A 26,029-nucleotide genomic window follows, 5' to 3' on the forward strand; every position below is an offset into this window, starting at 1 on the left:
AAATGTAAAAGGTAAAATTCTCAAGCTTAAAAAGACAATGTAGAACAGCAATTAAGCCTATCCTTTAAAAATTATTTGTAAATTTGACTAAAACAAAAGAACTTCTACTCATTAGGCAATATACAGAGTTTTTTAAAAAAATATACAAAATGTGGGATAAGATATTTTCACCATGCACAACTGATGAAGGATACTATTCAAAAAAATTAAGAGCACTCTGTGGATAAGAAAAAGAAATCAAAAAACTGGAAATAGAAATGAATAGGACTTTTACCTAAGAGAAGGCACAAATGGCCCACAAGCATAAATAAGAGATCAACTACATTAAAATTAGTAATATGCAAATTTATGTGACAATGAGTGATTATTTCATACTACAAAATTGAGAAAAATGAAAAATCAGACAGTAATATTAAGTGTTGACAGGATGCAGAGCAATGGGAATTCCATCCATTACTGATTGGAGTGAAATCAGCATATCAACTTTGAAAAACAGTTTGTCACGTACCACATAATATAACTGAAACGTGCATTCCTCAGACGTGCAAATTCTACTATTAAATATGGACCCTAAGAAAATATTGTCTCTATCCCAGAACCATGCGCAAAAACACTTAGAGCAGCGTCATACATAACCCAAACCTGGGAACTCTCAGAATGTTTACAAAGTGGAAACCACTGTGGAAAATTAAACAACAGGACATACACCCAGAGAAAACCATAATTCAAAAAGACACATGCACCCCCGTGTTCATTGCAGCACTATTTACAATAGCCAGGTCACGGAAGCAACCTAAATGCCCATGGACAGACGAATGGATAAAGAAGATGTGGTACATATATACAATGGAATATTATTCAGCCATAAAAAGCAACGAAATTGGGTTATTTGTAGAGACGTTCACGGACCTAGTGACTGTCATACAGAGGGAAGTAAGTCAGAAAGAGAAAAACAAATATTGTACGTTAACGCATATTATGTGGAACCTAGAAAAATGGTACAGATGAACTGGTTTGCAAGGCAGAAATAGAGACACAGATGTAGAGAACAAATGTATGGACACCAAGGGGGAAAGCGGGGGGGTGGGGGGAGGATGGTGGTGGGGAAAAAAAATAATCTTTTGAAGTCTTATAATTTCCATTTTGGAGTTCACCCATTTCATTAAAAGTTATCTGCTTTACTGGTAAAAATGATTTTATATTTAGTTCGGGTGAAGGGAGGGGATAGAATGGTACAATGAGACCACTGTCATAATACATGTTTTAAAAAACCTAGGAGTTTAAAGATTTGAAAAGTTTATATAAAAAATAAAGAAAATTAAACAACAGTTACAACAAATCAACTAGAAGTGCACACACAAGAATGGATCTCAAAAATAATTTTGAATGAAAGAAGCCATACTATATGATTCAATGTTTAGATAAAGTCCAAACATAGGCAAAATGCAACAATATTTGTTTAGACATAAGAAATTACAGAGAAAAGTAAGAGTGAACACAAATTTCAAGACTTGGAGGAGACAGAATAGTACCAATGACCCTTTTTCTTGGCCTGCTTATTGGGAACAGAGATGTTTATCTTATTTTGACTTTATAACTGCATGTGTGTTTGTGTGTGCATATTTTATTTAGGTTATATTCTACGGTATTTTTTTAAAATGATAAAGTATAGTCTATTGCACTTTTCATGTATCTTCCAGTGAATCATACATACTAGCATTTAAAAGTATTTCAATTGCACACAAAATTTGTTCTTCAGGAAACTTGTTTCATCACCAATTTTCTTTGTAGGTCAATTTCCCTTGCCCTGAGCTCTGATGAGAAAATTAAAGGTACATTTTTCCAGGAGGCAGAAAGGGTAGTACGTAGCAGAAATAAACGTGAAGTGTTGGATTTTGTGTCCAAAACTCACTGGCACAAGCAAAGGATAGGCACATCAAATCAAGTGAAAGTAACTTAGATGGAAAAATAATTACAGTTATCATTGGTGGAGTTCATAGTATGTGCAAATAATTGGCCAATTACTTTATAGTATCTTTAATTCTTATAGCAATTCTGCAAAGTAGAACATCAGATAGACAAACTGACTTGCCACTTACACAGAAAAGCTAGGATATGAACCCAGGTGTGTCTCTCTCCCGTATGTTCTCTTGCCATTACTTCATTTTGCCCAAATACTATCATTTGATGTCTGATAGTGGGGTGTAATGGAGCATAAGACAACCTTTTAATCTCTCTCTACAAATTATTGGCTGTTTGACCTTAGATAGTATTTCATGAATTCTTAAGAACTCATTTCTTTTTCTTTCCTTTTTTCTTTCTACAAATTGGGGATTATAATACCTATCTATCAAAGTTATTGTGAAATTTAAATAAAATACATATGCAAAGCCCCTAGTACAAAACATCTATTCAATTATTACTATTTGTATTATTATTACTAACTTGTGGTTAGATTATGAGAACATCTCCCCAAACTTTCAGCATCTTGTGGTTAAAAAAAGAAACAGATGGTTGGATGAATACAGGGCTGATCAAGCAAACAGAAAAAAAAGATCAGAGGACTGGAAACGTAAGGGTTCTGGTAAGGAGCTTGCCTTTGTCACTGTTCACGGAGTCATGCCAAGGTTGGGGGGATGATGTCATATGGAAGAGGTTGATGCTCTGAGGGACACGGAACATTCTTACGACAAGCAGGGGGGTAGGGGACAGTCTTATTTGGAGGAAAGGAAGGAAAGAAGAAAATGGAAGACTCTAATTAAGTCAAGCACACCTGATCCAGAGCTGAGAACAACCAAAGCCCTGAACACTGTCATAACTATCTGAATATCTCACTCCTGTCTTCCTGGGGAGAGAAGTCAGGAGGAAGGCTGGCCAGGAGAACCTCAGCCTGCGGCTACTCGTGATTCTGCTGCTCATTTGACCTGGGATGCACCATTTCCGTGTTGCTAAGATGTCTTTACCAAACCATAGCTTCTCAATTTCTGTGATATCCTCACCATGACAAAAAAAACCAAGAACCAAAACAAAACAAAAAAACAAACAAAAAACCCAACAGAGCTCCTTTGGTTGAATAATAGAATATGGACTTCCTATCATCAGTGAAGGTTATTATCTTCTCGGTTATTACATCTATACCCTTCTGAATCCCTGTTTCCAACAACCTAAGTCCTCCTAGAAGGACATAATTTTTCCTGTTACTTTTCCAAGAAGTAAAATGTTTCCTCTATCCCTAGCCTAAGACTAGAATCTGCTATGCATAGCAGACCTACTGGAGGATCCCACTGAACTGCCTGTTCGTTTGCCCAGGTATGGCCTACTTCAGGTCCCTGGCTCTTCTGATCCACCTGCCAAGTGTCTAGAACTGCGGTCCTCCTTCCATCCTTGGCCCAGCCAGTTAGATACACCACAGCCCTAAGGAGCGAATCTAGCTCAAGATAACATGTGTTCCGAGTCAAGTCTCATGAATAAATCCAAGATACCCCCAGAAATGACTGAAAGACACTCTGGAAGTATAAAGCACGGCAGATTTCTAAAACTCAAATGACCTCTGTTCAGCTCATATTATAAACGGTATTCATTATTTTTTTCTCCCTCTGAAATTTGAAATTGTTTTGGTTCTGCCCAGAGTTGACCTCCAATGTCCCCATGAAGCCTACCTTACTGGGTGCAGAAGAAACACCAATGAGAGATCCTGTAAGTGACAAAGCAAAGTAGCACTTTGGGGTACACTGAACTCCATACCTGAGCGCATAGCCTCTTTCTGAATGCTCCCATAGTCATGCCAGTCCTTTCTTCTTAAACCATCTGTCCATGCATAGAACTGCCCGTCTCCCAGGCCCAGTGGAAACGTCTGTGGAAAAGGAAAGTGTTCAGAGCATAAAAACGAGGCACTTCCTTTCGCACGGCAGGTAAACACAGCCACGCACATCACAGGCAATCAAAGAACACTCGAATAAGTGGTCTTCCTCAGTCTACTGAAAAGGAAGCTGCTGCTGGGGACCAGATGAACACACATTTTAAAACCTTTCTCCGTTTTAAAAGTAAGAGCATGTGTCTCACACAGCACCTACCATTTCCAATTTGATTTCACCCAGAGACGTTAATAATTTCGTGTACCACCTCGTCCGAGCAGAAGCGCCTGGCTGTTTTCACTTGCCCCACGTGTAAATAGTAGTAGTACTGATTTTGTATCATGGCAATACTTTTGTTTGTGATTTGTACAATTTTACTTGTTTTGATCAAGTATATTTGAATGGCCTGGTGACAACATTAGCAAGCATTTATTGAATGCTCTCTGTGTCCCAGGTACTAAGCTGGATACTCTGTGTATAGAAGATCCTTCAGTCTTTATATAGTCTTCAGTTGTAAACCTTCATTTTTCTGCTAATTAATCGAAGGCCCAGAGAAGTAAAATAACTTGAATGAAACCACAGGGGCCAAGTCAGGACTTGGGCCAGTTCTATTAAGACCAACATTGTGGTCCTCACAAGTATTAAATACTGCCTACCACCTAGATTTCTGTCAAATGATGGTGTGTGGTTATGCTTATAGTTGAAATTATCACAAAGTCAACAACTGTAGTCACAATAGGTTTTATGCTTTAGTAAAATTCAATATATTCTAATGTCACCTTGAAAATGATTTCTGTGTGCATGGCTGAAGCTACTTCTCTCTTTATGGTGTTTATTTTGGTCATAAACAAAAAATGTTTTGAATGAAATGTATTTTCACAATCTTAACAGTCAAAATAATGTAAAATAAATGTTTTCATATTCACATACCACACATCACATTTCCTTTTATTTGGTTCATCTTTGGAAATAAATAAAACATCAACAGAATAAAGAGAACACTTTTGAAAGTTTCAATTTAAAACAAAAGATGAATAATTTCAGTGAGGAAATTTTACCCTAAGAGCCTTTCCAAGGCAAATAAAAGGTCTTACTTCTTATTTTAAAACAGTACAACTACTGTGCTTATGAAAAAATTATCTACTTTTGATCCATCTTTATAGCTTATAAAGGATCCACTTGTTTTGAAAGAATAAAAATGGACTTAATATTTAAAAAGGTAGTTAAATCAGAAGAAAGATTTTCCAGATCAGGTGACTATTATCTGTATATTTTTTTAAAAAAATTGTTCATAATAGTGGTGAGTTCAGGAAAACGACAGAGGAATAAACAAAGGATGATGGTGAGTTTATACAAAATATTAAGAATAAAAAGGAAAAAATTTTAAAGGAGGATGACAAGAAAGAAAAGATGGAAAAGTTAACAGAAAATATAAAAATAGAAGAAAATGGAATAAAACAATTTGGGGGTTATAATAGCAATACTAAAAAACCTCATGCATTTTTTTCTGATCAATATTGCTTTTCTAATTAGAAATTTTCCCAAACTCAGCTGTGAATGGGAAGTTTTAAATAACCAAATAACTTTAAAATACAAAACCCATGTTTTTTCTCAGCCATGGATTTCCAGTGATCAGTGCTGAGCAATCATAGAAATCTTACAGATTTAGATAACACCAATTTATAATAAACATCACCTTCAATTCAAAATAGATCATTTCAAAATAAACTTTGCCATGAAACCTGGAGATGTTCTTGTGTAAACTCTGAATATGCAAAGCTCTCTCTGATTACCTGTTGGTTCACAAGCCAGCCCCCTACTCCACCCCGAAACATGGAGGGCAAGGAGAGAGGGAGAGAGGCAGACCCTCCGGATGGGCAGGGGGTGGGTTTAATATGCAGGGAACTTACACATGAGGCTTGTCCTGCAAGACAACTTGATCTCTGCACCCATATGCCTGAATCTTAAAAGTTTATAAAGAGACCTTAACAGGGACCCTGTTAAGTCACTATTCAGCCCAGACAGGCTCAACATCACTTTACTCTCTCAAGTCTGCATCCTTGAAACGGGTTCCCACCTTGGGAATGGGTGGCAGATGTCCCTTCCAAGGACAGGGGAAGGGTGAGGCGCCTCCCATCACTCAGGTCCACCTGGCAGGTGGACCAGCTGCCATGACCTCCTGGTGACCTCCTCCAACACCCCACCCCTTGAGACAGGCTCTTACAATCTCACGTGACCTCACTTTTGCAGTGTGCCCTGAGCGGGTCTGCAAGGGGTCTTTTGAGCCTGGAGGTGGCTCCAGGCGGCCATCTGACTGCGTTGCAGGCAGAGACCTCTGCAGCAATACAGGTACAGGCAAGAGAAGACACAGTTCAAGATGATTCTCAAAACCATAACAATTTGTTTCCACCAAGAGCCCTGGGATTCGAACCACTGGTTTATGGAGTCCTCTAGGCTGGGGTCTGATCACGCAGGACTTTCATTCGTGTCCTCCTGTGATTGGTTAAAGATGACACATCAGCAGACTCATCGGGTGTGAACACACAGCACTGTCTGGACGATCCTTCTTTGTGAGGCAGGGACAATGTCCAAGGCCATCCTGTCTGGGAGGACAGCCCTCCTCATTAGAGGCACTTCAGTGTTCAGTAAAGACAGCCTTGTTGGCTTCGTTCAAGGCTTGCTAGGTGAATGCAGTCGGGGCTTCTGTGTGAGCTATGATGTCCTGCAGCCGAAGGGCGGTTCCAGTGGGAAACAGAGCGTGCCCTCTGGCTCTCCAGGAACGTGACCTGGTTGTGCATTTACCACACACACTGGCCAGGGGACGGGCACTATTAGCCGTGAGGAGATAGACTGGGGGCCAAAGATGCCAGACCAGGGCCCCAACTTCTCCCCTCACTCAAGGGTGCACCTTCCATCCCAGGTGTGGTGCGTTTCCACGGTCCCATCTGGCAGCAGGACAATGGGGTCCCAGTGGAGACTGAGTGGTTCCCCCTCACCCAGGGGTGTGAGGTAACCCACCCATCCCTGGGGGATATCCCATCGCAAATCCCAGGAGCCGCACCTGTCCCAGGTGTGATGGGGCTTGGTGTTCTCGGCCCACAGCATGCTGACCCCCGGTGTTTCCACCATTTCTGTACCTTTACAGTGCTGGGTGCTTCGGCAGGGGTCCCCAGTCTGGAATATGGGGCAACAGGCCCCACTGATTGGTTGCTCAAATGTATCAAAGCCGAAGTGGTAACTTAGTCCCCCTGGCTACGCTGTTTTACTTGTTAGTAATTTAATCTGCTGCTTTAACATTCCATTTTCTCCCTTCTATCAATCCTGCTGCTTGTGAGTTACAGGAGAGAAGGAACCTCCATCCGATACCATGTTATTTTACCCAGTCTTGCACATCATGACCCTTGAACATGACCCCTGATCGCTATCCGACGATGGCGTCCATACAGGGCATTCAGTTTCTCTAATTGCCTAATGGGTGAAAAACAACTGCCTGGTTTGAGTGGAAAAAGGGAAAGTTCAGGTTAAGCCAGACACAGTGTCCTCACAAGCTGAGGCATATTTAAAATGCTCGCTTGGACGGAGGGGACCGATACGATCAACTTGCCAATCCCTCAACTGTCGGGAACTCCTCCGCTGGATGGCCCCAGACTCCTTTGGCAGCCGCCTTGGGGTTGTGTAGAACACACAGGACACGCTGCTACTGCATGAAGCAGTCACTGTATTTCAAGGGCAACTCGGCATCCTTGGGGACTGCCCAGGAAGGGGTGGATGGGGACACGTATAGGCACCGAGTGGCCCCTCTTTCTGTGCAGTCCATCTGATGCATCTCCTGAAGGCAGTTTTTAGGGCTCATACTGAGCTGGACCATCGCCTCCTGATGGCCTAGTGGGTCAGTCCCTCACAGACCAGGATGTGGAAGACAGTGCCGACGGCCTCAGGTTCTTGCTGGTGAACATAAAAGTCCCTCCGCACGTCCTGAGCCCCCAAGGGCTTATTCATGATCACCCACCCCTAGGCTTCCCCTTGTCCACACCATCAGGTCAAGCCCTAGAGAACAGCCCAGCTGTTGGGGCCAAGGGTTAACGGCCAGGGCTCAGGGGTGATGCCCAGCTCAGCAGGTCTGAGTCTAGCCCACCGGCTGCTGCAGTCCCTTCCAGTTTCCACCTAGATGGTGTCATTGTTGGGCTGAAGAGCAACTGAAACCCCTGTGGTTGGGTTGCTCCGACTAGACCCATCTGTATGCCAGGCTTCAGCGGAAATTTCCCCACTTCCTCTCTACAGGCTGCAGGGACCGCCACAAAAATAGGGGATCTACAGGCTCTACGGGACCTAAGAGCACCCGCATTTCTAGAGACAGTGGACAGGCAGACAGGGGCTTCTCTGCTGCAGACCGGCTGCCACTTCGTCACCCTGGGAGTTTGCGGGGATCCATGGAACGCCTTCTCAACGCACCCCTTGATGGGCAGGGAAGCTACTACAACGTGCTGTTTCCTCCTGGGATGCTCCACCTGGAGAAGCGTGAGGTAGACTGCCAGGGTCTTTTGCTCTCTGGAGGGCTACTTGGCTTCTGCCCCCTTCCAGAACTGGAAGCAAAATCCTAGGGGAACTCTCTTCTCCTGTTGTTCCTGCCACAGGGTCCTACCCATACTTCCGGGAGTCACAGATCCATCAAACTCAAATGGCAGCTCCGCTCGGGAGATGCGCGGAGCTTTAATCTGCTTCCCTGGTATTTTGGCTTCTCAACGGCCGCTTGCTGCCCTGATCCACAGTCCCACACAGGCCTTTTCTTTACCAGGTAGTAAAACGGATGCATACACTATGCCAGGTGGGGAATAAAAGCCCTCCCCAAGCCCCTACAAAGGCTGGCATCTCTTCCAGGGGTCAGATAGGTTGCACCTTCTCAAACACAGCTGCTGAGACAATGCATGTCTTATCCGAACAAGCAATTCCCAAACCGTCACCGCAGTGCCTTGAATTGTCTGCGGGTTCACTGCCCAGCCCCTCCCTCACAGGGGTTCTGGCAAAGTCTGCAGTGCGCTGAAGCAGAGGCTAGTCTTCACGTGTTAACACTGTATCATCAGTGTGTCGGACCCATTTTACTGATGTGGGAAGGACACAGGGACAGGTCTCGGGCTACCGGCCCACTGTAAGCAGCTCTTTGTAGGAAACCGCCCTCCGCATGAAGCCCCTTTTCTTGTCACTTTAGCAGAGCTGTATTGCGACTAACTTTTCACCAGGCACCCAATGCTCTACTCATCTCCAGCCCAGGCACGCTTTTCAAATCTTTTGATCACACAATACTTTGATCTACAGAAAGAACGTACAAGTGTAGGCAAAGACGTGGAAATGAAGAATCAGTAATTAACAGGTGACTAGATCTCTTCCCTAGCATCTCCTCCCATAATGTCGCGAACAAACCGTGGGTGCAAGAGAACATCTAGAGGAAGATGACGAGGATTCCACGAGCCTGCACACAGTGGGGGACGGCGATGACCCTGACCCCCCATCTCAGTGATTAACCGAGATTACTCCCCTCCATCCCTTTAAAACTTCCACGGCGAGCAGACTCTCAGAGGTGTTTTGGGGGGACACAGAGTTTTACCACGTCCCCAGATTGTCGGCACTCTAATTAAAGACAATTTTCCCTTCTAGGAACATCTGTGAGTTTGATTTTGTAAGCGGTGAGCAGTGGGACCCTATTCAACAACACCATGACCTGCGTGGGCTGTGCAGCAGCTTCCGGGCGGCACTGGAAAGTTCCACTGCTGTCCCTCCCACGTGAAGGTAAACTGATCGCTTGACTCTGGCCAGGGGTGGACTGAAGAAAGCATTTGTTAAGTCCAGCTCAGCATGGTGCACTCCTAGGGCCATGGCCAAGGCATCTTAGATGGGGGCAGTGATGCGGCCCACCTTGCTCATTTCTCCTAGTGCGGCGTCATCTGCCAGGGGCCATCTGGCTTTTTTTTTTACTGGCCTTACGGGGCTGTGGAAAGCACTGCGGGCAGGGAGTATGATACCCACTCTGTGCAGTTCTTAGTTTCTCCTATTTCCTTAGGCTCCCAGGCAGTTAATGTGGTTCGACAGTTACCACGCTTCAAGGAGTGGTAGACTTACTGGTTCCCAGCTGTTTCCCCTCAGCACTGATGTGATTACCCTAACCTGAGGCCAATTTCACTATTAAGGGTTTGCAGAGTTTGACCTCCTAGGAGATCAACACCCAATTTGTTCTTTGGTATCGGAGAGATTAAAATTTGGTAATCTCGTGGTGGAGAACGCCCAATTTGCACTGTCACAGGGACCTTCCTACCTTCCTGACACAACTGTCCTCTTTAACCATCAATTATGCTGGAATAGAGCACATTCAGTTCCAGTAGCAACCAGAGCCGTCAGCTGTTGTTTATTTCTGGGGACCAATGACTAGTGAGCTCAACGTGAGGCCTCTGATCACCCCCTGATGGCCCTCACCTGGAGGCGATCTTGGCCCTCGTCCTATACCGGGGGTGTGGCAGGCACGGACCCCGAATAGGGCTGTATCCCTGAGGTCTCTGCTGGAGCAGGTGGCCCATCAGGGATGAGAGGGGTGGTGGGGCAAGTCTGAACTGCTGCTCAGGTTTTAAATGTTTCCACAGGCTGGTCTATCTTGTCAGGTGGGCCCCGGGCAGCACTGAGGTCAAACCACCTTTGCTTCTGGGTTATTTTCACTGTTGGAATAGCCTTGTGGCGTTTCAAGCTCTCTGTCTCTCTCGGGTCTCTCCCACAGCCTGTACCCATTCGCAGGATTTGCCCGTTTCCCCCAGATTAGCAATGGGCAATGGACTACCCAGCATCATAAGTAACGTGTCTCACAGCTGAGCTCAGAGTGGACCTCTCGTCCCATAGCCGGCGCAGGGGCGGGTGGGAGTGTCTCGGCTTTCACTCCTGCAGTAAATGGGGCAGCCTTCCAAGACCGAGGGTAGTGGGCCTGTTTCATTTCCAACTACCTAAGAATCCGCTGCACCTCCTCTCTAGATTTCCAGGGTCCCAAGCCTCCCAACAGCTAGAATAAACCAACCTATAAGCACCTGGAACCCCCAGCGCCATGCCGGTGCTGCTGGAGGGCAGGGTGTGTGTGTGTGTGGCGGGGGTAATGCTCATTTCCTCTGCCCGCCCCATTCGGTAGCCGCACTAACCTCTCCCGGATGCTTTCTCTGGCCTTTTGCTGGAACTCGGAAGCTGCATCAATAATCTCGGCGGTGGTATATTCTCCCCTCAAGAACGTTTCCTGAGCTGGGGGCTGCCCGCTGGCTGGGGCTGCCCTTGAGGTGCTTTTGCTGTCCTTTGTATGAGGAGTGGATGGCAAGGTGCTTTCATCCGTTCCCCCGTCAATCACCACAATGTCCTCGTCTTCATCCTCATCAACTTCCCAGGGGTCCCACCTCTTGGCGTCCCAACCAGGATGTCACAAGCGCTGGATCTTCATCCGCCGGCCTGCAGCCTCGTTTTGCAAACAGCCGACTGCAGTCCCCAGCTCAGCATCGCTCCCCCTCGCCTGCCGCCAGCAGAGCAGGCGACTCCGCGACTCCTCCTGGGGCCTCGGGCCCTCCTTTCAGCCTCTAGTCGGCATCTGTGGAGCAGAGGTCAGCCCCCTGAGGGGACCATTTCTCTCCCGTCTGGGAAGCTGGGCCCTACAGCAAGCAGTTCAGGTAGCCGCCTTGGACCAGCTGGCGTCTTCAGGGCGTCCACAGCATCCAACATTTAGGACACCCCTCCTCCCACAGAGGGCGACGGCCAACGCGGGGTCTCCCCTGTGGGCATCTCCTTCTCAAGGCCCGCTTCTTGGAGGGCTCCCCAATTGTTAGTGCACAAGCCAGCCCCCTACACGGACAGCAAGGAGAGACCCACCGAGAAAGAGGGAGGCCCTCCAGATGGGCGGGGGTGCGTGTAACAGAGAACTTACACAGCAGGCTTATCCCCAGCGGCCCCAAAACAAGCCGCCCTCTGCACTCGCCCGGTGAGTCTCAGAAGTTTACCTAGAGGCCTTAAGGGGCTCGGTCACGATCCACTCAGGTGGTCCCCACGCCGCTTTGCTCTCTGAAGCCTGCGTTCCTGAAAAAGCTCCCGACGGGGAGAGTAGGCAGGGCGCGCAGGGCGTGCATTCCCGGACACGGAAGGGGAGGAGCCTCTGGTTGCCTGGCCCAAGCTTGGGGTTAATCAGAGGTCATGACCTCTCCCCGCCCTCCTCCAACATGACCAGGCACCTTCTATTTCCCTTCTTTTGATCTATGTAATGCTGAGAATCCGTAGCAGCTGGTTAATACAAGAGCCGATTGACTGCAAGCGTTAATCTTTGCTTTCTCCAGAAACCCCATGAAAATGGCAGGGAAGCACCAGAGGAATCAAGAAAGCAGACAGTGGAACTGACATGATCTTTTTGTAAATGGCTGAGAGTTACTGCGAGGGAAGTGTATTTTGTTCTTTGTTTGTTTTTGTTTTGCCAATGAACTTCTAAAATATGTGAAATTGGAGGCATCAAGTGTTTCTGTGGGCGAGGTTACAGGTGAAAACAATAAGATTGACATTGTTGCATAGGGTTGTTAGACGGTCCTGGGTTCCATCCCCCTTTCCAACGAGGCGATTTCTGAGGCCCACCCACCATGCTACACCCCTGTAGAGGGTTGGCGTTTGAATGAGACAAGCATGTTTTCATGCTACTAAACACAGTTGAAAGGAGGATGCCACCGTGTAATGAAAACCAGTGTTCCACGTGAGTCTATACACTAAGTGTTGTTAACCACAGCTCACCAGCTCCCAGAAATCTGCCAGCCTGCCTCACGCCTGTAGACAAGAGAAGATAAATCCCTACAGGGGCAGGACACGAGTAAAGACGCAGATGTAGAGAATGGACTTGAGGCCACGGGGACGGGGAAGGGTAAGCTGGGACGCAGTGAGAGAGTGGCATGGACATATATACACTACCAAATGTAAAATGGATAGCTAGTGGGAAGCAGCCGCATAGCACAGGGAGATCAGCTTAGTGCTTTGTGACCACCTAGAGGGGTGGGATAGGTAGGGAGGGAGGGAGACGCAAGAGGGAGGGGATATGGGGATATATGTATAGCTGATTCACTTTGTTATAAAGCAGAAACTAACACACCATTGTAAAGCAATTATAGCCCAATAAAGATGTTTAAAAAAAAAATGCCTACAGGAGAACTGAGTCAAAAGCAAGGAACGGGTAGGGGCTCCTCAGTAACTACACTGGGATGTGTTTCCAACACACACAGCATGGTAGTAGCATTTTCACCCCTCCACATACAACTAAGAACAGGCAGCCAAGGATCGCCAGGCATTTGAGAGAACTTTTAACATAAAATCGGCGGCCGACATAAACAGAAGCTGTAATAAACTTGAAGGAAACTGAGGCAATGTAAGGCTCAGAAGAAAACTTCCGCCCCAAAATCGAAATTTAATTTCCTCAAAGAGCTTTAAGAAAAGGTTCTCTATAGAAAGAGAAATTTTAAAAAAGAGATTTAGGGACTAAGGAAGAGCTCTTGGAAAGTGAAAATGAGATAGCAGCACAGAGTATTTTACAGGTAATTGGAAAATGGTGGTCAAAGGAACCCTACTAAGAAATCTAAAATAGAAGAAAAAGAAGGAGGAGGGAAAGGAGGAGAGGGAGGGAGAGGAAGGGGAAAAAAACAAGAGAGTCAGAGGCATAAAAATATAAGTTGAGGGGCTTCCCTGGTGGCGCAGTGGTTCAGAATCCGCCTGCCAATGCAGGGGACAGAGGTTTGAGCCCTGGTCCAGGAAGATCCCACATGCCACGGAGCAACTAAGCCCGTGTGCCACAACTACTGAAGCCCACACACCTAGAGCCCGTGCTCCGCAACAAGGGAAGCCACCGCAGTGAGAAGCCCGCGCACCTCATCGAAGAGCAGCCCCCACTCGCTGCAACTAGAGGAAGCCCACTCACAGCAACGAAGACCCAACGCAGCCAAAAATAAATAAATAAGTAAATAAATTTATTTAAAAAAAAGAGTATTTAAAAATATATATATATAAGTTGAAGAGAGATAGCAAAGTTGCAGCAAGCATAGAGCTGATCCAGCCCTGAATGTACAAGGGGGGTGGAAAGAAGATCCAGAAAGGTGGTCTTTGTGGGGGAAAAAAAAGGGAATAGAAAAAACAAACTTACTCTTTGCCTATTTTTTAAACCTACTAAAAGGAGAGTTACAGTTCTTCCAAAAGGGTCGGGATGAATTAATGATGCATATATAAAAATCTAAGCAAATGAAAAATGGGTCAATTAATAAGGCTAGAGGTTAAGAAAAAACAATGTACAAGAAGGAAAGTGTAATTATAGCACACTACTTGATGTAGGTATGAATATTCTTACCTAACTATTCGTTTAACTAAATTTGGTGTATAACTATACTGGAAGTGGAGGGAAAGGGTGGAAAAAGTTAAAAAGACATCTTATCTAATAGAACAATAGATAAAATCAAAATAAAAAACCAAAGAACAGTAATATACACATGTTATCTACAAATACGGAAGCATATGATGGAATAAAGATAAAAAAATTGATGTGGTTGCCCCTGGGTATCAGAAATTTCAAGTAGAGAGAAGTGGTCCAGGACGTTTCTGGTTATCATTATATACTTTATATTACGACTACATTTTAAAAATATTTTCAAATATTACAAAATATTTTCAAATATTTCAAATATTATAAATTGATTTGTATAAATAAATCTCAAATAAAATCTCTTAGACGTTCCTGGCAGTTACTGCTCCTGCAAGGTGGGTCGGCATCATGAGGACATTTCATGACATCAGAGGATTCAGGTTAAAGCAGATCATCTGGAACTGATTTAATAACGGCTATCTGAGGATTTGCCCCACTAACGTCTCTTCTCATCTATATCTGTGCTACCCACACCAGCAAATCAGCATCACCTGGGAACTTGTTAGAACTACAATCCCCTGCTCCCAATTCATGCCTGTTAAATCAGAAACTTTCACAGAGACAGAGAAGTCTGTGTTTTAATAAGTTCTCCAGGTGATTTTGAGGCTTACTAAAATTTGAGAGCAACTAATCCATATGAATAGGAAGAAACGCAATTGTCACATTAGGTAAAGATGTCATAAGTCTTAGCAATTTTTCTTCTATCTATCTCCTCTTGTAAGGGAAACAAAAGCAAAAATAAAGAAATGGCCCTAATTAAACTTAAGAACTTTTGCACAGCCAAAGGAACCATCTACACAATGAAAAGGCAAACTACCAAATAGGAGAAGACATTTGCAAATGATGTGACTGATAAGGGTTAATAACCAAAGCATATAAATAGCTCATATGACTCAACATTAAAAACAACTGATTAAAAAATGGGCAGAAGACCTGAATAAACCTTTTGCAAAGGAGACATACAGACAGCCAACATGAAAAGATGCTTAACATTGCTAATTATCAGAGAAATGCAAATCAAAACCACAATGAGATATCACCTCACACCTGTTAGAATGGCTATTATCAAAAAAGAAAACAAATAAAAACGTTGGCTAGGAGGTGGAGAAAAGGGAACCCTAGGACACCATTGGTGGGAATGTAAATTGGTGCAGCCACTATGGAAAACAGTATGGAGGTTTCTCACAAAATTAAAACTAGAACTACCATATAATTCAGCAATCCAGTCCTGGGTATATATCTGAAGAAAATGAAAACAGTAATTCAGAAAGGTATAGGCACCCCCAGGCTCATAGCAGCATTATTTACAATAGCCAAGAAATGGATGCAACCTAAGTGTCTATCAACAAAGGGATAAAGAAGATATGATATAGATATACAATGGAATATCAGTCAGCCATAAAAAGAATGAAATTTTGCCATTTTCAAGAACATGAATGGACCTGGAGGGTATTATGCTTAGTGAAATAAGACAGAGAAATACAAATAATGTATGATATTGCTTATATGTGGAATCTGAAAAATAAAGCAAATGAATAAATATAGCAAAACAGAAACAGACGCATAGATACAAAGAGCAAATGTAGTGGCTACTACTGGGGAGGGGGTGGGGGGAGGGGCAATATCAGGATAGGGGATTAAGAGGTACAGACTACTAGGTATAAAATAAGCAAGATACAAGAATGTAATGTGCAGCACAGGGGATATAGCCAACATTTTATAATAACTTTAAATTGAGTATAATCTGAAAAAATATCAAATCACTGTTGTTCACCTGAAACTAATAGAACATTGTAATCAACTATCCTTGAAACTTAAAAAAAACATGCAAGACTCATTCACAAAACATGTGTCACGATCTAAGGTAGAAACTTTTAATTAATAAATTTATTTTTTTGATGGCCAATGACCAATATAGAGGAGATGTGTTTGTATCCTTTTCACCTGCCAGAAAGGTGGGTGAATAAACCTAAATCGATTCCAGACCATTTGTGTAGAACTACCTTGGTTCTGAAAGCTTAACCACCAGTAAATGACCCAGGAGTATCCTGGTCTTTCCTTTCAGGTGCACCATCTCCACTGCCAGATCCATTGGCTTCTCTCCATACCCTGTGTCCTCTGTACAATTACAGAGATCCATTATCTACGACCTTGTAAATAAATAGAGTATTGTACCTGCAGAAGACATATATTTCAGACCCCTCACTAGATCGGCCACTTGTTTGTGAGCATCCTTTTTCACCTTGTGGACTTTTTATTCATTGTAATGTTTCTACAAATAATTAAGTTGAAAAAAATAGCAGGGATGGAAGAGAGAACCTATTAAGTAGAAACCATATGTAATCATTAGAGCTGAATCCAGGAGCCCATCAAAAGATAGCATACTCGAGAATGGGTCATGAGAAAAAGTTTCCAAGGGTAAAACGTTACTCATAGACAATGTGTTTATCCGAAGTAGCAAACTCAAATATCTTCTGGGGTCAGAGATGTGACACAAACGGGTGAGAAACTAGGATGTACCTATCTAGGAAATGATAGGCTTTTGGGCTACCTGACCACTGTACTTAACTTTTATATAATCTCAAAATACCTCTCAGGGGCTGTTTGTCTAAAAACCCCAGGTGAATAAAATAACTTGCCTCTTGCCTCTAAATTAGAGCAGTTTCATTTATGATAACTACAGATGGTGATAACGTTGAAAAGACACATTTGTGAATCTTTATGAAGAAAAGATTGCCTGTATTCTAAAACCTATCTTAGGTTTTTATAAATCAACAACCAATGGACTTTTAGTCTCACAATTAACCGTATACTTACCACTAGTCCTGTTCTTTAGAAGACAACATGACATAGTGGAAATGCTCTGGATCCAGGGCCAGAAGACATAAGTTAGGGTTTCAAACCATATACAAGAAATCTACATTTCCTCTAGGTCTCTCAGCTAACTCCTATATGAAAGTAGGGTAACAAAAATAACACCCACCTCACCGACTTCACAAGGATTTTTGAGTAGTAAATTGGATAAGGTGTGTGAAAGCCCTTGGCTTATCATAAAGTGTTATATAAATGGCAGTTGTAGTCACAATCTCTCTTATTTTTAAAGATATGTGAGTTATTCCCAATGCCCTTGAAAAGTTATAACACAGTGGAAGACACAAAACTTATATACAGTAAGCAAACGATAAATTATGTGGGCAGAGTCTATTACAGTGAATGTTAATGGAATATAGTGGTGGGTGTGAATTCTTACACTGGATGTGATTAAGTTTCTTGTATATTATCGCCACATGGGAGATGTTCTAAGCAAACAGACACTACTGAAAAAGTATATAATATAATGGATGACATGGCTGGAAATAATGACATAACTGATATTTATTCTTATATAAATCAATCGTCGTAAGAGTAGGATGATGAACTCGAGTTCAGAAATGTTAAGGTCACATAATTAATAAAGTCTTCAAGATCACATAACTAATAAGCGGCATATCAAGGCTGTCTGCCTTTAAATCTTATGGATTACTGAAAGTAAATATGTAGACTTCTCATGATTCTCTCATTATCTCTATCCATTTATTCAAACTTCACTATATAAAGTCATTTATAAAATATTAGAATACTTGCAAAAGAATGAAATTAGAACATTTTCTCACACCATATACAAAAGTGGACTCAAAATGGATTAAAGACCTAAATGTAAGACCTGAAACAATAAAAATCCTAAAAGAGAAGATAGGCAGAAGACACTCTGACATAAATGGTAGCAATATTTTTCTGGATCTGTCTCCTTAAAACAAAGGAAATAAAACCAAAATAAATAAATTGGACCTAATTAAACTTAAAAGCTTTTGCACAGCAAAGGTAACCATCGACAAGATGAAAAGACAACCTAAGGAACGGGAGGAAATAGACCAACAAGGGTTTAATTCAAAATTTATAAATAGCACGTACAATTCAATATAAAAAAAAAAAACCCAAAACCCAATCAAACCATGAGAAGACCTGAACAGACATTTTTCCAAGGAAGACATACAGATGGCCAACAGGCACATGAAAAGATGCTCAACATCGATAATTTTCAGAGAAATGCCAATCAAAACAACAGTGAGAAATCACACCTATCTGAATGGCTATCATCAAAACGTCTACAAATAACAAATGCTGGTGAAGATGTGAAGAAAAAGGAACTATTGTATGCTACTGGTGGGCAGTACAAATAACAAATGCTGGTGAAGATGTGAAGAAAAAGGAACTATTGTATGCTACTGGTGGGCAGTAAATTGGTGCAGCCATTGTGGAAAACAATACGGAGGTTCCTCTAAAAACTAAAAATAGAACTACCATAGGTCCAGCAATTCCACTCCTGGGCATATAACTGGAAAAAACAAAAACACTAATTCAAAAAGATACATGAACCCAATGTTCACAGCGGCATTATTTACGATTGCCAAGAAATGGAAGCAACCAAACGTCTATCAACAGATGAATGGATAAAGAAGATGTGGTACATATATACAACAGGATATTACTCAGCCATAAAAAGAACTGCTTGCAGCAACATGGATGGACCTAGAGAATATTATGCTTAGTGAAATAAGTCAGACAGAGAAGGACAAATACTGTATGATATCCCTTATGTGTAGATTGTAAAAAATACTACAAAGGAATGTATATGCAAAACAGACCCACACACATTGAAAACAAACTAGCGGTTGCCAGTTGGGAGATGGAAGCGGGGGAGAGATAAGATAGGGGTAGGGGATTAAGAGATACAAACTATTATGTATAAAATAGATAAGCAACAATGATATATTGTACAAAACAGGGAATTATAGCCATTATCTTCTAATAACTTTTAATGGAGTAGAACCTGTAAAAATACTGAATCACAATGCTGTACACCTGAAAGTAATATAATATTGTAAGTCAACTACACTTCAATTTAAAAAATGTTAGGAAATAAAACTAGAGAGATAGGTAAAGCCAAAAAACTTCACACCCAGGACTTTAGACGCTATGCACTGAGCAGTAAGGAGTCATGAATGACTCTCAAACTGAAGAGCAAAAAAGTCACGTGATGCAGAAATGACTTTTGTTGTTGTTCTAACATCCTCTTCCTTCCTAGGTTTCAACCCAGCTACAGAGCATGCAATGAGCCTAACCTACAGAGAAGGTTCGGCATGTCTATATACCCACAAAACATACTGATAAGTTAATGTCAGAATACAGTATCTTTTTTTTTTTTAGTAGATAGGACTGTCTTGTTCTTTCCATTCTGTATAAATTTTCAGATGTGACATTGTTAACACAATTCCAAGAAACAAACAAAATAAAATAAAAATAAGCCTGAGTTAAGTGTTGAGTCCTGAAACTTTGGGTCTACCCTCTAGACTTTGTAAACATGGTATAGGAAGTTAAGAACTAAAACTGTATGAAGCAGGCAGGAGGGTGTACAAAGGATTTCCCCTGTAATTTTTAGATCTTAAAATCTGGGTTGCTATATAATATCTTGATTTTAAAACTGTAAACAGGGGCTTCCCTGGTGGCGCAGTGGTTGAGAGTCCGCCTGCCGATGTAGGGGACACGGGTTCGTGCCCCGGTCCGGAAGGATCCCACATGCCGTGGAGCGGCTGGGCCCGTGAGCCATGGCCGCTGAGCCTGCGCGTCCGGAGCCTGTGCTCTACAACGGGAGAGGCCACGACAGTGAGAGGCCCGCATACCACGAAAAAAATAAAAATAAAACTGTAAACAATTCAAAAATTGATCAAACATGTTCCGCAGGATCATGTCTTTGGGGTATCAGGGCTGCAGTCGCCATTCCTAAACCAGTGGCCAGGCTTACGCCACACTCTTGATCAAGACCTTACTCAGCCTCACTCACACACTGACAGCAGGGTCTTTAATCTGGTGTAAATGTGACTGAGATTACCAACGTCCTGAACGTATAAATTTATCCTCTGTATTGGCATTCATACCTCAACCCCTGAGAGCACAGAATGATGTTTCATGTATCGTTTTAATGAAACTATCGCTGCAAGGTGTTATCTCTACAAGGCGGCTGTGTAGATCATCATAACTAGTTAAAGACAAACACTGAGGCAAGATTGGTGAGATCTGCAAAAGTGAAAAGTCAGAAGAAGAGTCAGTTCTGGTACGTGGTAACTAAACAGTGCTCTGGTTTTTATTTTAGCAGAAAAAAGACAAAACAATTGGTGCACAGCATCGCCGGTAATTCCTTCCTCATGACCAACAGTTACACTGACCACACAACTTGCTGGGTGAAATTCTGTCATATTGTAATGGTTCCTTTTATTATACACATTTCTGTGTCGGATTTATTTGCCAAAAAAAGGATGCTATCATACTCATCTTTTAATAATACGAACATTTTATTTTAGACGACTGTATTCATGTAATACAAGGACCGCCCAATTTAAGAGTTCTACTGACAGCTCTTGCTTACTGCTCCCATCTCTCTGAAACTATTTCTTGATGAATCTTTATTCCTTGGTCATTAGAAAGATTTAAACATCATTTGTTTTCACAGACAAGGTCATATGACCCTCATTGTATGAATTCTTGGGATATTTGTGAAGAAATTTTGTGAAGAATTTTTGAAGATGCCTCCCTGTCTGGGTAGCTGAAACAGAAAGAAAAACAACTGTTGTTTAACTCTTTTTCTATATTGTTAATTTGTAAATTTCATTAACATTATAGCCTGAATTCATTGTCAGTAAACAAAAGCTTCTGTTAGTAACCAGCGCGATCAGCAGGAAACTATTCCCCTGTGAATAAAGGACACATCCTTAGGAGACAGTTTCTAATTAAAGAAAATTGACCGAAGGTGCCTGGTAAAAGCCTCCGTGATATCAAACAGGGTGAGGAGCTCAGCAGTAGCCATAAACCAGCTGACAGACTCTATTTCTGTTTTTATTTATTTTTTTTGCAGTACGCGGGCCTCTCACTGCTGTAGCCTCCGCCGTTGCGGACAGACGCGCAGGCTCAGCAGCCATGGCTCACGGGCCCAGCCGCTCCGCGGCACGTGGGATCTTCCTGGACCGGGGCACGAACCCGCGTTCCCTGCATCGGCAGGCGGACTCTCAACCACTGCGCCACCAGGGAAGCCCTCTATTTCTGTTTAAGTGTGTAATGCAGGATAGTTGTGTTACTGACCCTCAAAATTACCCTAACTTTTACTTTCTTCCATTCCAACAGAAACATATGAAGTCAGCAGGAGAACCTCCCACATCCTGATTGCTATGCAGCCGCATACCTCAGTGAAATACCTCAGTGAAATATTCAGGAGATCAGCATCTTACAAAAATGACAAATTTTCTGAGATGTATTCCCATCTCAAAGTATTCTCTTTGTGATTCCTAAGGGGAAAGATAAACAATAAAGAAAACTTAGTATAGAAGCAGATGGCATTTCTGTGAAAATTGAAAAGCAAAGAAAGATCATGTCAAAAAAAAAATCATCATATTAACCTTCAAGAATCACATGGCCCCCTGGTGATGGAGAATCCATACACTTGCAGTTTCCTGGGGGTATTAAGCCTGGGTGTCATGACCCCCTGAACTTTTCTTCAGAAGGACATCATAGGGTGCCTCTAGAATTCCACCCTATCAATTCTTCAAGGAAAAAAACATGGCATCCTCAGCTGTTCTCTATTTTAAAATGTGACTCTATTTTCTTATTAATGTGAGCTCACTGTGCTATGTCTAAAGGGAAACATAACACAGAAACATGAAATGTGGATTAGAGAGAAAAAGCAAAGACCTTTTGTCATGGTAGGTGTGATAGTAACAAAATAATCAAAATAGAGTGTCAGTACTTTTTTCCAAGTTCTATGTGGCCCAGGTGCTTTTGTATTTCCACTAACAAAATAAACAGTAGAATACAACTAAACCCAGAATGACAACTGAGGACAGAGAATTAGTTCATAATTGAGAAATGAAGAGACTATAGCATGGCTAAGTCATCTATTTCAAACTCCTAAAATGTTACTATGTAAACATGCTCAATTCAGCTACAGTTATTATCATTTTCACAATAACTAAAATCATCATTGCATGGACCACATGCATACAAAGGTAGATGATACCTCAATATTACTTTCAATGAGGTCTTTTCTACTTTTAGTATAGTTGGAATTTCAGTTGGCTTTTGTAGTGATAATTTTATATTTTTATCTGATGGAAATGGTCTTAAATGGTGAAGACAATTGCAATGCGCAAACTTCATACTGGAAAGGCTCAAACAAATACGTTTGTTAACCTCTCTGTCTTAATTGCTGAGTTGGTGTTTTAAGTTAATTCAGGAAGATTTAGTGAAGAGGTAACACAGTCATTATAAATTACCAAAAATTTAACAAATATTTCTTTATTCTTAGAAGTACGAGAAACTAACAAGCACATTTGTGGAAAATGGATCCTTGTTAAGTCAGATATATTGTTTAGAGATGGAGAGCAGAGGTATTTATACCCTGTTTGCCTTCCACTTTCAGCATTGAAATATTGACATTATTTTACTCAATTCAGCATTCAGCTGGTCAGTCAACAGGTATTTATTGAATGTCTACTCTGAAACTAGAAATATAACTGTCACCAAAGTTGCAGACCTGCTGGACTTTATATTCTAGTAGAAGGATACACTCATTCACTGAACCAATATTAATTGAGCATCTACTTTGTGCCTGGCACTGTTCTAGGTACTTGGGATTTACCAGTGTGTAATGCAGAGGAAGAGTCATGCCCTTGATTAGCTTAGGTTCCCGAAATGTGATATTAAAAAATACATAAGAGGGCTTCCCTGGTGGCGCAGTGGTTGAGAGTCCACCTGACGATGCAGGGAACTCGGGTTCGTGCCCCGGTCTGGGAAGATCCCACATGCCGTGGAGTGGCTGGGCCCGTGAGCCATGGCCGCTGAGCCTGCGTGTCTGGGGCCTGTGCTCCGCAATGGGAGAGTCCACAACAGTGAGAGGCCCGCGTACCGCAAGAAAAATACATAAGAAACCAGTAAACTACATAGTATTACCTTCAACGAGGTTTTTATACTGTATTAATTTACGTATTGTGGGGGAAAAGATCGGGCAGATATAAGTTGAGTTTGGGACACATCAGCTTAAGGTGCCTAAAACCTTGAAGAAGGGATCCCTAGAAGGTAATTGGATTTACTGACTGAATGAGCAATAAAATGTTTTCCACTAGAAATTTTCACTTAAAAAATGACTTACACAACCCATTTTATCTGAATATACAGACCTATTCTTATGTGGGTGAAAAAATCTCTTCAGGCATAAGTGTCAATGCTTTTGAATATCTAAGCTAGGCGGCTTTTAATAGTATTGATTATCTAGCATAATAATAATTTGTCTACAGTGTTGGGGGGGAGGGTAATCTCCACTGTAAATACCAAGTGATAACATGTCAAGGCTTGACAAGTAGAAGAGACAGCACTTAAAATTTAAATCTTTAAAGGGTCTGGACCATGACTTTCACAGCTAATTATTTCAAATACCAGCAAAGATGTTTTCCAAGCTCTTAAGTTAGAGTCTCTTGTTCAACAAATTGTAGACGTGAAAGACAATAGATCATTGTGTTTTCCTGGTATCTAGTCTGTACTGTGCAAATATTTCACTTAAGGGAAAGCGACTTTGATTATTATAATTATAGCTTACAGTCTAATTTTTTTTAAAATTAGAACTAAATGTAAAACAGCATACTTTATAGGACATAGATAGAAGATTGATTAGCATATTATTAAATGTTGAAAAGATTTATCTACATGTGGCCACGAAACAAAACAAACGAAGATCTGTGTAATATCATTTCTATGTGTCAGAGTGTCAACTGCACAACTATGCAATTTATCCTACTTTACTTCCTTTGGTATCTTGAAAAATATCAATGAAGGAGATATTTCATGTCAATAAGTATAGGTGCCAAGAAGTAAAAATAAAATATTTCATTTTTATAATCAGACGTGGATAATTTCTGATTCTTTAGAGGGGTAAAATAATTAGTGGTTAAGAGCACAGATTTCAATGCCTCATTTTCTTAATCTATAAAATGGGAATAATAACATTTATTTCACGTAGCTGTAAAATGAGGATAAGGTTAACTTATAAAACATCCATTATACTACTTAGCACACAGTAAATATATGATATGCACATATATTCAACTATTTAAGAATTTAATTATATTTTCAATCCGATATAACTTAATCATCATAGGTTTTTAAGCTAACGTTTTGTCAAACACAACAAATTTTTACAGAATAACTACTTGTGTGAAAATTAGTAACCCTATGTTCCTAGGAAAACAGATCATATCACTCAAAGTCTGAAACACTTTGGTCTTTCTAACTGCTAAGAACGTCCAGACCTTTAAAATTCTTCTAACATAACTACTCTAGAAATAAATCGTAAAAATTGACCATAACAGATTTCTCATTTCAGCTCTAGCCTATAAATACTTTGAAAGTTGTCACTCTTGTCTTTACCACAAGAATAAAGCTGAACAAACTTAAACTCCACCACTTCTCTTAGCTCCATCAGATGACTGAGGTTGCATGAGAAACCGGCACACAAAAATCTAGAGAAATGGGCAAACCCAGAGGCACAGCCCAGATCTCCCTACTCAGAGCAGAAACTGCAGGAGTCATAAGAGGTAAATAGTTAAATGATCATTTAGATAAACGGATGGAAGATAAGGATGTACCAGCACGAGAATCAGAAATTCCTGGGGCTGCAGTGTTAGGGAGTCCCAATCTTTTCCAGGTTTTTTACCTCTGGGAAACATACCTGGTCACTACGGTGAAGGGCCGAGGAGAAGTCCCTCAAGGAGTGTCTGCATCAAAAATTCTTACTCTCAAGGGGAAAGGCTTCACCAGAGCTTTATCCAACTTGGGGAAAGGGCATTTCCCTGAGGATTCCAGGCTGCTCTACCTTTCCCGTCTCACCTATAGTGTGAGGGTGGGGCTAAAAGTTACTGGTAAAGGTTACATTAATGGGAAAGGGCCATTAAAAGATTGACACTTGGTCATAACGTTACAGGATACTTCCCCTCCCATACACCTCACCATCGCACCAACAGGGCTCATGTATCACAGTGGATTACTTGAAAGACACAGATTCTATCTCAAAAGGAGTTCTTAGGGAAATCCAAAGAAAGAAGGGAGACCAAAACAAGGACACTAGAGCGATTTGAAGTTTCTGGCATGTACAGCTGCATCAAACTTTAAACACAGCCCAACTCCTAGCCAGATGAACACAAAACCTATTTATTTCACTTCTTATTAAGTGATACTTTATATCTAGCTGTCAACAAAAGAATTACAAGACATGCTGAAAGGCAAGAAAAAACAGTCTCATGAGACAAAGCAAGTATCAGAACCATATTCCCACATGACATAGATTTGAAATTACCAGACAGTGAATTTAAAATAACAATAATTAGGGGTTCTAATGGGAAAAGTAGACAGGACGCCAGAAAAGATGGGAAACAAAAACAGAGATGGAAACTCTGAGAAGAATCAAAGGGAAATTCTAGAAATCAAAAAGACTAGGAGAAATGAAGAATGTCTTTGATGGCCCCATCAATCGAATGGGCATGGTCAAGAGGAGAACCAGTGGGCTTAAAGACGTGATAGACGAAAACTTCCAAACTGAATCTCAAAGAGAAAAAATAATAAAAAAAAGAAAGGGAGTCTCCAAGAACTGTAG

The 26,029-nt window shown here is 41.8% G+C and overlaps 1 protein-coding gene across 1 annotated transcript in view; it reads right to left on the reverse strand.

The window, feature by feature from the left end:
* Positions 1–26,029, reverse strand: part of GALNTL6 (polypeptide N-acetylgalactosaminyltransferase like 6) — a gene marked incomplete at both ends in the record, with an annotated part of 1,149,883 nt that overhangs the window by 751,956 nt on the left and 371,898 nt on the right. The window contains one exon of the mRNA XM_082657046.1: positions 3,745–3,853. Within this exon, the coding sequence (XP_082513172.1) occupies positions 3,745–3,853 (109 nt within the window). The remainder of the gene's footprint in view (positions 1–3,744; positions 3,854–26,029) is intronic.

The sequence above is a fragment of the Grampus griseus genome (genome assembly GCF_964374135.1).
Source record: "Grampus griseus genome assembly, chromosome: 6".
Classification (NCBI taxonomy): Eukaryota; Metazoa; Chordata; class Mammalia; order Artiodactyla; family Delphinidae; genus Grampus; species Grampus griseus.